Source organism: Miscanthus floridulus, chromosome 11 (genome assembly GCF_019320115.1).
Source record: "Miscanthus floridulus cultivar M001 chromosome 11, ASM1932011v1, whole genome shotgun sequence".
NCBI lineage: Eukaryota > Viridiplantae > Streptophyta > Magnoliopsida > Poales > Poaceae > Miscanthus > Miscanthus floridulus.
In genome coordinates this window covers 43,605,894-43,624,865 of record NC_089590.1, presented here as the reverse complement: position 1 = coordinate 43,624,865, position 18,972 = coordinate 43,605,894, and the positions used below count along the sequence as shown (strand labels likewise).

The 18,972-nt window shown below is 47.4% G+C and overlaps 1 protein-coding gene across 1 annotated transcript; it reads left to right on the top strand.

Annotated features, from left to right (window-relative positions):
* The first annotated feature begins 17,487 nt into the window (after positions 1-17,487).
* Positions 17,488-18,389, top strand: LOC136491844 (uncharacterized). The gene is made up of 2 exons (XM_066488063.1): positions 17,488-17,856; positions 17,949-18,389. Exons 1-2 carry the CDS (start codon positions 17,488-17,490, stop codon positions 18,387-18,389), a joined length of 810 nt encoding a protein of 269 aa, XP_066344160.1.
* The last annotated feature ends 583 nt before the right edge of the window (positions 18,390-18,972 follow it).

Below are 18,972 nucleotides of genomic sequence, written 5' to 3'. Positions count from 1 at the left end.
AATCATTTCAGTAGGGCCTCAACTTCGCAAGTGGGCCCCTAGTATTGAAATTGAGCGTTAGGTTCTTCTTGACGTATTTCGTGTATAGGGATTTCTTCCAAGTCTGGAATTGTGTGGCCATCTTCTTCATAGCCCACTTTTGAACTAGCTCCTTCAATTCATCATTATTGATATCATCATAATCATCCACTTGCAACGTGAAATGTTGAAGGATATCATCCCAAATTAAATTCTTATCAAGATCAGAGACAAAACTAACATGAGGATCGTTGATCTTTTGCTTTCATTCACGGGCACTGATCGAAAGTCTGTCCCTTACAAGGTACCCACAGTGTTGCATGAATTTCCTTGCATGTGGAACAAGTGGTTCGCCTGTCTCAATATTGAATTCCGATATTATGTAGCACCCCTCCAATGGCTTTTTTGGGCCTCGAATATTTTTGCTTTTCGCCGTTGTGGTCGTCGATCCAGAGGGCTACGTATAAAAAAAGAATAAATAAATATCATGTGTACACAAAATAGATGATAAATATTCAAATATATATATAATATTCAATATATATATAAATATATATACCTCGCCAGTATTTCTTACACAATATTTTCTTGATTATTTTCAAGAGCCAGGTATTGACTCCCGTCATCTACATCCTGCTGGTCACCATCGGCAAATTGAGTGCCAGTGTTGATAATATTCATCATTTCTTCATCCATGTTGTCTCTCGGGGCAGCCATCTAGCTTTTACACCACTAGATATATGTATAAAAATAAAAACTATATATCTATAAAATGGATCGAGTCATGTGCTTAAAATTAATTAAATAACTACACTCGAAAATCCATTCGTTTTTTTTCTACATAAAATTTATATATATATAAACGACTCTTTGAGGAGGCGGAGGGCAGCAGGATAGGTGGTGCTTTGTTCATGGAAATACAGAAGCTTGGTAGTTGTAAACCGGTATACTAACTGCTCCCTCCGTCCTAAAATATAAAGTATCCTAATGATATTTAGATAAAAAAAATAAGAAGATTAACAAAGACCCACTTTGCCCCTCATTAATTAGAATAGAGGGGAGTAGTTTAGTTGTTATTTTCCTTATTTACTAACTGATTGTTTTGGATGAAGCTAATAAGTTTAAAATAATCTCAATACATCCTGGCCAAAAAAAAGGAGAGGGGAGGTTAAGGATCCAGGATATCTTGTATTTTGGTACAAAAATTTGAATTTCTAGCCTTTATATTTTAGGATGTAGGGTCCATCATCCATTTGGGTATAATACTATTAAGTACTTCATGCATGCCCCTGGTAGCTAGATTTGTTGTAGAAATAACCTTCCTACGTGTCTCTCACGCTCCCCTCGGCACTATAGCGCTGCTGAAGCACAAAAATAGCACTCGCCTCAGCATCACACATTATTGCAACACTAGCCTGTAGTGGTAGCTACCTCAGTCTACTCATCGTCCCATCCCATCGTATAGCATAGGCTACAGAGGTGGGCAGGTTCAGTAGCGCATGGAACGGTAGTCAGCAGCTTGTGTGGCACATGTTTGAATCTTATATAGAAGAAAGGGTGTGTTAACAAGGATCATGATTATTTTAGCTCTAGGCTGCAATGCATGATTGATTGATTGAAGTCGCATTTGTTATTAATTATCAAGTATAATCTCCCTTTTAATTTGGATAGTGCTAGTTGTACACAACTTGTACGTGCTTACTGATTTGAAAACTTTTGGTTTCTAATAGAGCCTTTCAGAAATCAAATCATAGGGCCATCCAGCTAATCTAGGGTTTTCCTTCATGCTACAGCAGATCGATCAGAATACCATGCCGTTTGAACTTGGAACACCAGCTAGCTGTGTCATGCTATGCCAATAGGCATCCTATCAGATTTCATCGGCATTGTCCTGGATCGTGTTCTGTCAGGTTTGACAGACTGGGTAATCCGGCAGCTTATGAAGCAAACAAAATTGAGAAAAAACACACGCTCTCATGACCTCACACATCTTCTAAGATCACGTAAGCCGCTGCTTTGTCGATCTGATCCGATGGGGTTTCACCAGCGCTGAGCGTCGTTTAGGTTGCCTTGTTTCATAGTTCATTCATGATTCATGCTACTGACAGGCACATATAAGAGATCAAACGATTGTTGTCTTCCAAACACAGACCCAATTGATGTCAAGCCACAAGAAATCAAAACAAGCAAAACACAGACCCAATTGATGGCTCTAGGGCTCCTTGTCCTCGACGGTGCATTGGCTCGAGCGCATGCGCTCTCCGGTGTGGATGAGGACGAGCGAGGCGGCGGTGGGGCACCGGGGGATGAGGATAACATGCGCTCCGGTGAGGACGAGCGAGGTGGGCCAGGGACGAGGAGGACACGTGCTCCAACGAGGACGAGCGAGGCGCGTGGGCCAGGGACGAGCGAGGCGTGCGTTGGCTGGCTAGAGAAGAAGTGCGCATGATGAGGCGAGGCTAGGGTGGTCGCTTGGGGGCGGCGGTGCTGCTGGATCAGATCTGGTGGAGAAGATGAGGCAACGGCGTGGCTTGGCGGCTACTGGATCTGGTTGGAGAAGAAGGCGCACTACGAGTTGAGGCGGAGATGACGACAAACGGCATGGGGATGGTGGCGAAGATCGAAGCGAAGCATGGCGGCGGTGGCATGGTCGGGCCTGGATCGATCGGGCAGCGGAGACAGAGAGGAAGAGAACTAGAGAAGGGAGAAGAGCATGGTTTATAAAGGGGGACCTTTAGTCCCGGGTGATGGTTAGAACTGGGACTAAAGGTTGTTTAGTCCTGGATGATGGTTAGAACTAGGACTAAAGGTCTGACCTTTAGTCCCGGGTGTAGCCACGGCCCGAGAGTAAAGGGGATTTTGGCGGGCCGCGAAAACGCAGCCCATCTTGTGTCCCAGGTGGTTGATCCACCTAGGAGTAAAGGTGGGCTGTAATTTGGCTTCCCGCTAGTTTCAAGCTCCATTTGTTTTTTTATATATTTCTTTTCTATAAAATGTTAAAGTCTTGTTAATTGCACAGTAAATTAAATACAAGGCATAAATTTTTTTTAAAAGAATATGGATTTACTTTTGTTTTATTGTACACAGGAAAATTGTGTGACCTAAAGTTTTTTGTTTTTTCTTATAAATATTGAAACATAATGTCATTAATAATTACTATTTTGTTAATACAAAAATGTAGTGTTTAATTTAAATCATTAAAACTTTTGTTTTCGATTGGAAATTTGTTTTCACATCATTTTAACGTAAATCTTTTTATTTTTTCATCACTCATTGTCCAAAAGCGACATGGAAATCCCACCATCAAACACAAATTTAATCTGAACATAGAAAAAAGGAAACACCTAATAAACATCTCTGAATTCACAATTATTACATAATACCTCTAATATACACTATTAAACATCACTATATATATCAAGCGGGCACAGTAGTGAACTTCTTCTTAACGTATACCCCTTGGTTATGATCACGCCGTAACCATGGAGTGTCCTCATCATTTAGCTAGATGCTTGGGTCTTTGTTCACTATGAAGGGTGGAATTCAGTCATCCTTTTCATAATCTTCTGATATGTCTCACTTGTCTTCAATTCCGATGATGTTTCGTTTCCCTAAAAGAACTATGTGGCGCTTTGGCTCATTGATTGGGTCATTGTTGTTTTTCCCCCTCTTCGGTTTTATAGACATGTCCTTGACATAGAACACCTGATTCACATCCTTGGTAAGAACGAATGGTTCGTCTTTGTACCCAATATCATTGAGGTCCACGATTGTCATTCCATACTGGTTGTTGACTGCTACACCACCTCCAGTCGCCTTTACCCATTGGCACTTGAACAAAGGTACCTTAAAAGTAGGTGCATAGTTTAGTTCCCATATCTCCTCTATGAGGCCATAATATGTTTGCTTCTTTCCATTAGGGTCGGTGGCATCTATGCGAACACCACTATTTTGGTTGGTGCTCCTTTTATCTTGGGCTACTGTGTAAAATGTATTCCCACTTATCTCGTACCCTTTGTATGTGAGGATATGCCACGATGGCTGCCTAGCCAACAAATACAGTTGCTCATCAATACTCTCATCACCCTGACATTTTTTCGCAACCAGTCGCTGAAAGTTTCCATGTGCTGACGCGTAATCTAAGCTTCAGACTTCCCTGGAAACTCGGATTGGAGCAACTCTTTATGTGTCTCGATATACGGATCCACCAAGGAGGAGTTTTGCAGAACTGTGTAGTGTGCTTTATTAAAATAATTGTCCTACATATCAATATATGGTTTCTTCCCTAGTGTCCCCTTTCCACTTAGTCTCCCCTCATGTCGCGATTCAGGAACACCAATCGGGTCAAGGTCAGGAATAAAGTCAACACAAAACTCAATGACCTCCTCTATTCCATAGCCCTTGGCGATGCTTCCTTCTGGCTGAGCACGGTTGTGAACATATTTCTTTAGGACTCCCATGAACCTCTCAAAGGGGAATATGTTGTGCAGGAACACAGGACTGAGAATGCTAATCTCCTTGACCAGGTGAACTAGGAGGTGTGTCATGATATTAAAGAAGGAAGGAGGGAACACCAACTCAAAGCTGACAAGACATTGAACCACATCATTCTATAGTTTAGCTAGATCCATTAGATCGATTGCCTTCTGAGAAATTGTATTGAGGAATGCACATAGATTTACGGTGGCTAGACATACATTTGGAGGTAGAATTCCTCTTAATGCAACTAGAAGCAATTGTGTCATGAGCATGTGGTAGTCATGGGACTTTAAGTTTAGGAATTTCTTCTCTGGCACATTTATTATACCCTTTATATTCGAGGAGAATCCAGATGGTACCTTGATGCTTGCTAGGCATTCAAACATGCTTTCCTTCTCTTCTTTGCTAAGAGTGTAGCTGGCAGGACTTAAGTAATGGCATCCATCAACTGTCTTCTCTAGATGTAGGTTGTCTTGTTCTTTCAAACACCGCAGGTCCTGTCATGCTTCAAGTGTGTCCTTAGGCTTCCCATACACACCCATGAAGCCTAGCAGGTTCACACAAAGATTCTTCATCAGGTGCATCATGTCGATCGCGCTATGGACCTCTAGGACTTGCCAATAGGGTAGCTCCCAAAATATAGACTTCTTCTTCCACATGGGTGCGTGACCATCGGCATCGTTCAGAACAGGTTCGCTGTCATATGCCTTTCCAAATACTACTTTCACATCCTTGACCATATTGAGTACATCCTCACTAGTTCGGTTGCCTAGCTTGGTCTGGTGGTCTGCCTTACCTTTAAAATGCTTGCCTTTCTTTCTTAGGGGGTGATTCATAGGAAGAAATCAATGATGGACAAGGTACACGACCTTTCAACATTTTTTCAAGAATATACCTTTAATGTCATTGAAACAGTGTGTGCATGCATTATATCCCTTGTTTGATTATCCTGAAAGATTACTTAGAGCAGGCCAATCATTGATTGTTACGAACAACAATGCTCGCAGGTCAAAGTGCTCCTGTTTGTGCTCATCCCACACATGTACACCTGGTCTGTTCCATTAAAGTAGAAGTTCTTCACCTAGTGGCCTTAGGTACACATCGATGTCGTCGTTAGGTTGCCTTGGGCCTTGGATGAGCACTAGCATCATAATAAACTTACGCTTCATGCATAACCAGGGAGGAAGGTTGTAGATACATAGAGCAACAGGCCAAGTGCTATGACTACTGCTCTACTCCCCAAAAGGATTCATATCATCCGTACTTAAAGCAAACCTTAAGTTTCTTGCGTCATTTGCAAACTCTAGGAATTCTCTATCGATTGCCCTCCACTGGGACCCATCAGCAGGGTGTCTCAACATATTATCTACCTTATAGTCTTCTTTGTGCCATCACAACAACTTTGCATGGTCTTTGATTCTGAACAGATGTTTCAAGCGTGGTATTATAGGAGCATACCACATAATCTTGGCATGGATTTTCTTCGTGGGACGTTCGCCCTCAACATCACCAAGGTCATCTCGCCTAATCTTATACCGCGATGCATGACATACCGGGCATGTATCTAACTTCTCGTACTCCTCGCCATGGTAGAGGATGTAGTCATTAGGACATGCATGTATCTTGTGGATTTCTAATCCCAAAGGACAGACTACCTATTTTGCTTTGTACGTAGTGGCGGGCAATTCGTTATCCTTCGAAAACCTCTTCTTTTGGATTTTCAGTAACTCCCCAAATCCCTTGTCAGATATACCATTCTTTGCCTTCCATTACAACAATTCTAGTGTTGTACCCAACTTTTTCTGCCCTGCATCACAAGTTGGGTATAGCAATTTCTTGTGATCCTCTAGCATGCGCTCGAACTTGATCTTCTCCTTTTCACTTTCGCATTCTCTTTGTGTGTCACAAATGGCCTGACCAAGATCATCAGCGGGCTCATCTTCTACCTCTACCTCTTCTTCAGCTTCCCCCATTGCAGTATCATTGAAGGCACCATATTCAACAATAATGTCATCATCGTCCCATTATTCTTCTTCACCTACTTCCATTACAACCCCGGTTTCTCCATGCTTCGTCCAACAAATATAGTTTGGCATGAAACCCGACTTCAACAAGTGTGAATGAAGACTCCTTGAGCTAGCATATTTCTTCAAATTCTTACATATGGCACATGGGCAGCATATGAAACCATCACGTTTGTTTGCCTCGGCCACACGTAAGAAAGAATGCACGCCCTCAATGAACTCTTGGGAGCGGCGATCAGCATTGTACATTCAATGCTGACTCATCTGCATTACATGACATACATACCATATTAAAACATAGAACATAATTAGTTAATTATACGACATGCATGCCACCACACAAGGTATTAATTTATGAAAGTCTCGCTACAATGTAGACAATCCCAACTACCACTAAAAAACTAAAGCTAAAATGCACTTCAACAGCATAAGGATTTCGCGACCAATCCCAACTAAAACAGATAGATCATGCGTTTGTTCAACATCTATGGGCTTCTTCCGCAGGATCACTGCCTCATCAGCCGCCGTAGCCGCCTATGTAAGAGAGTTTTGCACGTGTTCAACATACTCTTCCTACCAGTACCAGCCTGAACATCCAATGCCATCCCACTAAAATTAAAACACAAAATTAGAACTTTAATCACAATCATCATGAAAATAAGTATAAATTAACCATAATCATCAAATGCGACAAAATAACTCACATTGCGATCCGGACACTTGTAGAAGATACGGCCCTTGTTGCGACACTCCTTCCTCACCCGATACTCTATCACAATCTTCTCCTCACACTTGCCGCATGCAATGAGAGAGAGGTCCGGCCTCAGTCGCTTTGGAACCTGATGAGAGGCCGAGGACCCAGAAGCAGTTGCCATCTACTCTCTATACTTATTTTTAATATAATATAAATTTCTCATTTTATAAACAGATAAAATTAAAAAAAAAATCTAAAATTCTCTATATCTCTAAACCATGAAGTGTGCTATGCATGCTAGAAATGAAAGCTGAATACTAGTTTTGAATAACTACTTTAACCTCCCTTCATCCAAATATACAAACTTTAAAGTGATTTTGAGCTTAAATGGCTTACAAATAAAAAAAATCCACCATAAAAAACCACATATATCTAGTCCACAAAATGAGATATGCTACTGATGAAACATGAGAGTATAAAGTTGGTAACCTTTAGAACCAAAGAATCGATGGAGGAATCGATGAAATATTGTGATTACCGGCGATGAGGAAGAAGAGAGGCTGGCGATGAAGCAAGAACACTGAGGTCGAAGTGGCTCAAGCTCGAGGAGGAAGAAGGGGTATATAGGAGGGGACCTGTCGGTGTAGAAAGTGACCAACTAGTGAATATTTGTAGTTTTGCTGTATGTTGTGATCGATGGTGGCCTAGCACTCAATGACATAGGATTTATACTGGTTCGGACAACGTGCCCTATGTCTAGTCAGGGTCGGTCGGTGACTTTATTCTTGAGCCCAGGTGCTCAAAGTCTGTAGTGGGGTTACAAACGAGAAGGAGAAAGAAGGGGGTGTACAAGAGGTTCGGTTGGCTCTGACCGGAAGGGTTGCGGTCGGAACTCGGTAGTCCTACGGTTGTGAGGTGTTGATGTCGATCCAGTGAGTCTGAACTTGAAGAAGTCAACCTCCCCCTGTAGGAGGGGGCGCATCCCCTTTTATAGATGAAGGGGATGGCTTTACAGGTGAGAGGGAGAGAGTATGGATGTTTCTAAGCCTTGTTGCCTACGCTGATGAAGACTGGATAATGGTAGGCACCCCCTAACACTGTCGATGTTGCTATAGAATGTCAGATGCGCATGGGAGGTCGAGCTATCTTCTTTAGGAAGGATGGACGCCAGTACCTGCAAATACTTTTTGATGCCTAGTGGCATGTGAGGAGCCGCACTATGTTCACCTAGTATGGCAAATCCTAGAGCCCATGCTGCAATCGATGTCTAGAGACACGCGGGGAGCTTACCGTATGGGAGTTTTAGTGGCCCCTACAATACTTTGTGTCAGGGTGGCTGCTGTGGCAGAACCTCCTAAATTATAGGACCCACATGCACTTATCACTGTCCAACGACCTTTGACAACTATGCATATGTTCCTGGTAACTTAAGAAGTCTATCGGGTGTCCTCGGGGAACTCCGAATCATCCACGATTTCTGAGCAGGATCACATTACAGAGTCAGTGCAGTATTACAACATTTATTCAAATATATACATCAGAGTAAAATAGCAAAAGTCTTACGATAACTTAATTTACAAACCAGTTGTTTCAAACCTTACAAACTAAGTTCGATGATTATTACAAACCATAGTAGTAGTGGAGTGGCATAATTAACATAAACATAACACACAAAATAAGCATCCTGCCCAAGGATCACACATTCACTTATCGTCATTGACAGGAACAACAGTCATGCAGCAAGGTCCAAAATAGACCTGCTCATGAGGCTCACCTGCAACAAGGGTCAACGAACTCTGAGTACAAAAGTACTCAACAAGACTTAACCGAAATAAAAACTGAGAAGACTCAGGAATGCAGGCTCAGGGATTCAAGGTATGGCTTTAGCAATACTCAAAGTTCTTTTGCGTAAAAGCTCCTTACAAAATTTTAGTATTTCAACATTTAAACTTCATAAGAACAATATATGAATCTGCCATGATCCGTAATGAGATCATGAACTTCATATCTAACTCTTTCTCAAATCCAACTCAAGTTTTAGTTATTAAACTACGATGATGAACAGTGAGTTGAGTCTCCATAACTGAGGAGCAACGACGATTCAAACCGATTATAAACCCAGCTGGGGATTCTAGACCACACGACATATGCAGGTCTCCGACTTACATATATCAACCTACCCTTAGATCTTCTAAAACAAGAATGGGTCCGCACCACCCGAGAATACAGTACTCCACCAATCCAGCCCATTGCCACGTGGGTACATGCTATTCCCGCTATCTCTCCACTCTCAGTGCGCGAGTAGCCATTCTCGTAACAAAATAGCCGAGTTAAGGCTTACTGGAGTATGTGGTTAGTACTACAAAGTCTCATCTCATGCAATTCAACAACGGACGGACCTTAATCGACACAGGCGGAAAGAAGCCGCTCATGAGACCTCCATGTCTTGTGGCTCTCACACATCGAGTCCGCTCGGTCTAGATTTGTTACTTCCATGCTCATATCTCATGATAACATAATTAACCAAAGATCCATTTAAAATTCTCAGGTGACAGGTAATCACCTGACTAAGCATGACTAAGCATATCTAGACATTTACGAATAAAACAGGTAATCAAGGCAGATATGGAAAAACAAGGTTGGTAATGCACCAATTAGGTTCCCACTTGACTCCTAATCACTTAATGCAGTATATAAAAGCAAAAGCGATAAAATTTGTAAAACACAAGGTAGGGTTAAATGGATCCGGGGCTTGCCTTCGTTGATGAAAAAGTTAGGTTCCTACGACGTTCCACAATTATCCGACCTGACCTCAACAGACGGATTAACCTCCTCTGCAACTTGATTAACTACCACATGTTCACCTTCGTTCACTACATGTAGTAACAATGCCATGTTTATCATGATGCAGAATACGAAACATGATGCTTGATGATGGATGCAAAAATTAATAACTCAAATACAACTTTCCTTCGCGGTACAGTTGCAAGTCAAACGAACTAGATCTTTTTCATAACACATACATCAATTGCCAAGGATCATTATCAACTAATGATTCAAGGTTATCACTCAATCCAAAATTTCAAACAAAACCTAAATTATTAAAGGTTACTATTTGCTTTTATGAATTAATTATTTAATTCAAAATTATGAAATAAATCAACTTATTCCAATTGAGCTCAAATTTTTAGTAAATGTTCATCACATGATAACTAAGTGGCAAAACAATTTTCATAATTTTTGGATAATTAATTAAGCCTAGAAAAATCATGGAAACCCATTTATTAATTAATTGAGCAATTTTTATCACATTCAAAAAGTGCTGAAAAATAACATTTCATATTTTTTCTAAATAGTATACATCACATAGAAGTCACACAAAAATTTTCATAATTTTTGGAGCTCTAACTAAATCTACACAAAAATAGCAAAATCTCATACTATTCACCCATTTCTAAAAATAGAAAAAATCCATTTTGAACTCACAGTCACTGACAAACTGACCCCACATGTCATCTTCAACCTTTGGCATTTGACTACGGCGACGACGGCGCTGACCGGTGATAACTCGCCGACGGTGAGTCCAACGGCGACGGCCAAGGTACCAAAACGTTCATAAAGACTAGGCGCACCTACTGACGTCCTTACTTGCACCAATTACGGCCCTATACTAGCTCAACGCCAGCCATGGCGGACGCGGCGGCTCAGCGACACTACGTCGGCGATAGGAGACTGGTAGCAATTAAATAAATGGCTCAGGCAGCATCAGTAGCTCACCCCGAACGCGTTGAAGCAAAGAGCGAGACCGGAGGAGCAACGACGATGCGGGTCGACATCCACGGTGATCATGCTGGAGCAAGGATCATCGGTGACGGTGTTTCGGCGACTACAGTGGGCAAAACGACCAAGCAACAAGGGATTAAGAACCACAGCATCAAGACGAAGCCGTAGATACACTGATCAAGGGCAACGGCTCACCGGAGGGCGCTGGCCGCGGTGAAACGGGATCTCTGGTAAGGTTGCCGGCCATGAGGAAGAAGGGTGCTCACAGCGGTTTCTCGACGAAACCAGACGACCATAGTTGGATGGCTAGGCGCGCAAGGAGTAGGCGAAGCTATTGAGCGCTTTGCTGTGATGGCGGAGGCACTACAGCGATGGTGCGAGCTCGCCGGAGATGAGCAAGGCGACGGGAAAAACAGAGCAGCGAAATGAAGAACGGCGACGGCGTCTGAGCTTTATAGAGCGGCCAAGGAAGCAAGGAGGCGACATGTAGTGGCCTTCTCCATGCCAGCGTGAAGCCAAGGGCGGCCACAGGCGTGTCTGGAATCGAGCAGAAGGTCACCGGCGGTGGGGCAGTGGTCGTGACACTGTTCCTCTTATTTACAGAATTGCCATCCGTTTTAAAATCCAAATTACTCCCAAATTTGTATAACAACTCAAAAATCTCCAAAAATAAAAGTTGCTCAAAATCTAAAGTTCTACAACTTTACTTTTATAACCACCCCCTAATTCGGTCTATATTTTAAAATGAACTTCTGAATTCAAATAGGGGACATTTAATGAATTACGCCTTTTCAAATTACTTCAAATTTTTCATAACAACTTTGAAAACTCCAAAAACAAACTTTGTATAACTTGACAAGCTCTACACTTTTGCTTTTAGGCTCAACCCCAAAATATGCTTAGATTTTGAAATGAATTTTCAGGGTAGGATTTAAATGCTGAAAATCAGGGTTTTCTTGAAAATTCAAATCCAAACCAAATTTTGAACTTGATTTAAACAATACACTTCAACACATACCACATAAAGATAAACTTGTTTTAGTGTATGCATATCAAAATTTTCACTAAATGCCAAATGCTTTGCAATGCATATGATGACATGGTAGGTTTTAGTATTTAAACACCCGAGGTGTTACAACTGCAGAGCGCTGTTTCATGCAGGGTATGGTCCTTGGTACAGTGGTTTTGACTTGTGTGCCATGCCTTGCCTTTCTCCGCATATCTTTTGGTTCCTTCCGAGCGGGGTGCCTTCAGTCTGATGGCTCCAGTCGGTTCCGAGTGCACCGGTTGGAGAAGGGCGGTGAGTAGGGTTCCCATGAGCCCCGGTCGCGGGGTCAGAGTCACAGGGTCGGAGTAGCAAGCAGCGTTTTGGGCTAGGCCTTCCGATCAGAGAGACCTCTTGGAGGAGGCTGGTGCTCGAGGCAAGTGCTCTGGTCGAAGAGGTGGGCCGAAGAAGTTGACGAGCGGGCGCTTATTCTGAAGGGCAAACCTTCCGGTCGGTGACCGGACTGCCCTTCCGGCCCGTTGCATCTTAGACTCTTGGCCGGTCCATGAACTAAATGTTGTTTTCCTAGGCCGAGCCCGGGTGTGGAAGTCGGTCCCTGAGGGACCCCGGGTTTATGAACCCGATAGGAGCCCCGAGCCCCGGGGCGATTTTGAGCCGACATCAATCCGGGGGATTTTTTATCTTGCTGGCGGGTGCGCGCGAGCACACCCATGGGTGCAGCCCTCGAGCCCTTGAGCGGTTCAGGTGAAATCGACTGGGGGGTTTCTGCGTTGTGTTGGTGGGTGCATGCGAGCGCACCCGTGGGTGTGCGTGTTTTTATTTTTGAGATGGAATTTTGTTTAACCATGGCGTCGTGGTGCAGCCGAGGCATTTTTAAATGCGGAGATTGGATCAAGATAGACCTTACTGATCTCGACGTCGGTGTGCGCCGGGGATCGGGTGAGGAAGTTTAGTTCAAGACAATCCCTGGCATCGGTGCGCGCCGTGAACGGAGATAGCTTAGTTCTGGAGATGGACAAGATGGAGCTCGTGGGTCTTGATGTTGGTGCAGCCTGGGCAGCCGAGGTAGTTAGTTCAGTTAGTTTTTTCGTGAGTTTGGAGTTGTGGTCCCTGGCCAGGGTTTCTTGGAGTGCAGTTAGTAGTGAAGCCGTTATGCAGGTTCGGAGTCGTGGTCCTAGGTCATAGCCGAATGTCGTAGATCCTGTCGACACGAGTTCGGGGTCGTGGTCCCAGGGTTTTTGTCAGAAGTGAAGCTGTTACGCGAGTTCAGAGTCGCGGTCCTAGGCCATAGCCGGATGTCATAGATCCTATCGATGCGAGTTCGGGGTCACAGTCCCAGGTTTTTCGTCGGAAGTGAAGTTGTTACGTGAGTTCAGAATCGCGGTCCCCGGATTTTTTTTGTAGCGCAGTCGAAAGTGAAGCTGTTTACGCGAGTTCGAAGTCGCGGTCCCCAAGCCATAGCCAGATGTCATAGATCCTATCGACGCGAGTTCGGAGTCGCGGTCCCATGGTTTTTGGTATTTGAGCCCCTGAGCCTTGCCAGGCCTTCGTGCGGGTTGATGTGAGTTGTTTTGCGCTACCCCATCTGGTTCCTCACAACCAGAGGGGCTGAGTTTCATCGCCTGTCCCGATCGCTCGGACTCGAAGACTAGCTAGTGAGCTCGATAACGGGTGTGATCGAGTAGAATCTGGGTCCGTCGTTCGTGATGGGGTCGGCATAGCCCTCTAGTGGCATTCCACTACTCCTTTACCTGCAACCTTGTAGATGCCTAGGTCATTCCGGAGACCAACCCGGGTGGCCTAATGGCCTCCCCTTGATGGAGATTCTATGGGCTTGGCGAGAGGTTTAGGATCGAACGAGAAGGTTGAGATGACCCAGTTTGCCAGACCGGGCGAAGGCTGCACGGTGCTCATCTACGGTTTCTCCCCTGGCTCTGTTGTTTGCTCATGTTGAATGAGGCAACCACCGCTTCGTGGCGCAACACGGAGCGTTCTGGTGCATTTCACTGCATGTGTGATGCTTAGTTCCTGAGCCCCCAGGCGGTTCATGCCCTAACTATCCGAGGGGTTCAGGAGTATGAGATAAATGCGCATATGGATGTATGAATGATTTGTAATGAAATAGAGGGGGTTTGATAGTACTTACCTTGATGATTGGAGTGATGGGGCTCGGAGAGCCTCAGTCGAAAAAATCTGACTAGGACCTTGACGACCTGAGTGACGGGGTTCGGAGAGCTTCAGTCGAAAATGTTCGACCGGGACCCATGCTCGTCGTCTATGATGGAGTCGACGTGGCCTACATGGGGCGCCCCTTCGCTTCCTTACCTGTCATCCGGTGTCTATCCTTACCTATCATTTGGGTCCCTTTAGGTCTGGTCTGGGGAAGTGGGGAGCCGCCCGTGTGTGGTGGCGCTTTAGTTCTTGTGCCCGTCGTGTGGTAGTGGTTGATTGTGCGGTAGTGGTGGGCCATGACCAGGCCACGTTCTGTCCGATCAGGAGCCATTCCATTGAGCGGGGTGCGCCTCATCAGTTCAGGGCACGTCTTATGTGCATTAACTGAAAGAAAGAGAAAAACTCGCCCCGTCGTTCTGGCTTCCCTGATCGGTGCATCCCTCCATAACCACTGCTCCCTTTTCCTTAAGTAGGAGAGGGGAGAGGGTTTTTGTTCTGCTCTTTTGCCTGTTCTTCATCTGCCACCGCCTTCTCTCCTCCTCTTTGCCATGAGCATTCCTAAGAGCCACGGAGGTTTCTAGGAAAGAAGGGGGAGAGAGCGAGGGAGAAGAGAGAAACTCACCGACATGTCGGACTGGAGGTCATCCACTATGAGGGCGTCAGTGCTGGAGGCGTTCGTCGTGAAGGGGTTCCTCCCGCCGTAGGAGGTGGCGCATTGGAGGGTCCCCAGGAAGGAGGAGGAGTTCCCGCAACCTTGTCCCGATGAGGTGGTTTCTTTCCTTACCTTCCACGAGCGTGGGTTAGGATACCCTGCGCACTGGTTCCTGCGTGGGCTCCTCAACGAGTGGCATCTGGAACTGTAGCACCTCAATCCGATGGGGGTGCTGCACATTGCTAGTTTTGTGACCGTCTGCGAGGGTTTCCTCGGGATGGAGCCACATGTGGATCTCTTCTGTCTCTTCTTCTCCAGGAGAGCTATGGCGGACTGGAGTTCGGCCGAGATCGCACCGGTCGGAGGCTTCGCCCTGCAGAGGAAGCCACGTGCGGGAGGCTCATTTCCCGCATATTCCCCATGTGACTCCAACCAGGGATCGCATGGGGAGTGGTTCTACATCAGGAATCCGGCGGGGGCGCCGTTTCTAGTGTTTACCGGTGGGAGGCCGGTGAAGCAGAAGAGTTGGTCGTGGGGCTACACCCACACAGAGAAGCACAAGGTGGAGGCCATCGAGGAGGAGCTCCAGAAGCTCGTAAGAGGTGACCTCAACAGGGTGCGGGTGTTCCACACCCGTTACCGCCGCCGTTGGCGGAGAGGACGCACCTGATGTGGATGTATGACAGCCGGTTGGACCCAGACCGCGCGTCGCCGGAGGAGCTGCCGGACGATGAGATCTGGAGTCACGTCGGCCGAGTGCTGTAGCCGAGGCCCAAAGAGACGGTGGTGGGAAAACCCATACCGTTCAATGCCTCGATCGTGTCCACGCTGGTATGCTCCCTTATTTTGTCCGTGCTTTTTTCTCTGCCCCCTTCTTTTTTTATTTCAGTTCATTCGTTCCATAGGGGCTTGGGAGGTACAAGTCCCGACCACACCTTCCCAAGGGCCGGCAGGCCGCCCAGAAGGAGGCGGCAGATGCCTGAAAGAAGAAGAAAACCAAGGAGGTTTATCAAAAAGAAGAGAAGAAGAAGGAGGTCGCCCGGCGCGTGAGAGTCGGGGAACGTGCGAGCGATGTTGAGTCAGAACTCATGTCGGATGATCCTATGGATCTAGATGACATGGTCTTCTCCGACGAGGAGGAGAGTCAGGAGGTCGTTGCGACCTCAGCGGTACGTCGCGATCCTGCGGCGACATCCGCTGCTGAGGAGCAGGAAGCCACGTGACATGCGGAGGTTCCTACGTCGAGGAAGCGTGCTGCGAGTGTAGATGTCATCGACGAACAGGCAGCAAAGCGAACGTGGTCACCGTGCCCCTCGGTGGCATTGCCAGCTCCGTCGTCGCCTATGGCGGACATGGCTGGATGAGCCGGGCGGTCCGAGGAGCGGTCCAGCGCTTGTGTGGCAACGAGGCTGGTGCCAACACCAGACTTGCGGCCAGAGGAGGCCCCATCTGCCGTGGGTGCGGCTGAGCAGTCCGGGTGTCTGAGGGGCAGACTGGCGCCCAGTCGACATGCAACTCGCAGTCGGGGGATGCCCTGTCCGTTGCTCTGGTCGGGGAGCCCCGAGCCAGAGGTCGTAGCGACCCACAGGCCAGGCAGGAGCGGGTTGGGACGACTCTGACCCTGTCTGAAGTGATGGGGCATGGGTCGCAGCCTGAGAGCGGTCCTCGTCCTATGGGCCTAATATCATCGGAGCCTGTCTTCAGAGTAGTGCCGCTCGCCACCCGGAAGGTTTCCTTTTGTTGCTTCTTCGACTTTTGGTGGTTGAGACTTTTTGGAGTGTAGCTTACCCATGATTTTTGTCAGTGGCTAGGGGATGCCGAGGTTGAGCATCGTCCCGACCTCCATGTGGGAGGTTTGGAGGCCCACTCTGCGGTGTGTTGTGGCGAGTGAAGGGGGCAGCAGGGTGGCGGCGGCGAAGCCTTCCCTCCTAGGGGTGGTGCCCCCCGAGGCGGCTGCTGTTAACATGACAGCGATGGTGACGTTGTAGGCGGCGATCCCAGTGCCGATGGCAGAGGTGGTGTTAGAGGTAACTCTCACGGCCACTCCTCCACCGGTCGCGGTGGAGGAGATGAGGGGGGCGAGCTCCCCACCTCGCCGGGTGGAGGGTTGCACGACCCATCCTTGCCGTCGGAGCCAAAGGCGCAGGAGGGAAGCATGGCCGAGATAGAGTTGGGATGCCTAGCGGCGTCTCATGTGAACATGGTGGTGGAGATCCTATCTGACGACGAGGCAGATACTGTGGCGGAACTGTCAGTGTCACCGCGGGAGCTGGTGGTGGTCCGATCGGAGGCTGGGCCCTCTAGCGGTTCATCGGAGGGTGACCTAGAGTGGCCCTTCCCCGAGGACCCGTCAAAGGCGTGGTTCATCCTCTAGGATTCCTAGGAGCGTCAGCTCTGGGACATTTTTGGGGGGCAAGGGCATGCCGCGGTGTCCAAGCTCACCAAGCTGTCCGCAAAGCTTGAGAACGCCCGAAAGCAGGCTTAGTTTGCCTGACAGCTGGTTGAGGTCGACCTATAGCTCGCCGCGGAGGTGAGTTTCTGATACTTATCCTTGCCCTCTGAATCTTTCGTCGGTTGTTTTTAGCATGCCTGTTTTCCATAGGAAATAAGAAAGGTGTCGTCCCGCAAGTCTCACTTCCTCCGGGCGAAACACGCCCGGATGGCTGAGCTTGAGCGCCGGGTGGAGTCTGCTTGCCGTGAGTCCCAAGTCCGGGCGGCTGAGGCGGCCATGGCGCGGGCGGAGGGGCAGCGTGCGGCAGAGCGGGCGACTGCTGCCGAGCAAGGGCTTGAGGCAGCAAAGGTCCATCAGAAGGAGACTGAGGCGGGGCTATGGACGTCCCTGGTGAACACCGAGGTGGAGCTTCAAGAGGCCTTGGTAGCCCTTGAACCAGAGAGGGCCACCCTGGAGTCAATGTGGAAGGCCCTGGAGGCAGAGCAGAGGGCCCGGTCGGAAGTGGATCGGGAGGTGCTCGCGCTTCGGGACCAGGTGATGGGGATGGAGGACGCGAGTGCTCGGTTGCGCAAGCAGGTGGCTCGGCAGGCAGAGGATTTCTCCACCCTTCAGGCCTCTCGCATCGGTGCATACCTTTTTGTTTTCTCGTGGTGTTGATTTTTCCCCAGCCTGTTTCTGAGCTTGTCGCCCTTCTTTCAGAGCTAGGTGAAAAGGTGAAGGCGCTGGAGCGAGACCTGGAGACAACTAAGGCGAACTTCAGCCGGAATGTCGAGGAGCTAGCCAAGTCCCATGAAGAGCGATGTGCTCTCGAAGGGGAGCTCAGTCAGATCCATAACGCTGCCCAGCTCATCGTCTCAGAAGTCTTTGGGTCAGCGCCAAGTACCAGTGCGCCCGCGGTTCAGCTGACGGAGGTCCCGGACGTGGTCAAGGACCTTGTCAGGAGTGGGTTGTTTTATGGAGCGTCGGGGGTGCTGACCTCGGTGGCGACATACCACCCAAATCTAGACTTCGCCGCTATCTGTGGTGGGTATGCTAAAGGCCTGAGCATGGAGGACATCCAATCAATCGGGGTGAGCCTGCTGCCGCACGCGCGATCGGTGTCAGAGTAAGTCTCCGCCAAGTGGGTGATGGATGTTCGCCGTCAAGACATGGCCCAAAGCATGCATGGAGAGGATGCCTCCGAGCCTGCAGATAGTACAGAGCCTAGTTCAGGGGGGACGTCGCCTCGGCCCCGATCGAGCCAAACATCGTGCTGCCGAGGAGCGAGTAGCCTGCGCCTTCGTCGGTCGCGCCATCAGCAGATGCCGTCGGGTCAGTTTAATACCTTTTTAAATATAAGTAGTTACTAAATGTAAGAAGTTTAAGTTCGCGGGGGGGGGGGGGGGAACCCCTGTGTAAAACGTTCGTGTGTGTGTGTTTAATGACTGCAATCGATTTTTGTTTTTGTGATGGAGATGCTCCGTTTGGGGAAGCTTGTTCCCTTTCGTTCCTTAGTCCTCCCTTAGCATAATTTTGTTTTAAATTTCTTTCTTTCTCGTACCTGCCTGTTTGTTCTATAGGCTGCAATTTTGCGAGCCCAGGGCGTGGCCCGCGAGGCTCAACAGTTCATAGCCATAGGAAAAGGTGGGGTACGATCAGTCGGAATGTTCTAAAGCAAAGTTACGTAAGGTAAATCAAAGGAATGAACTACCC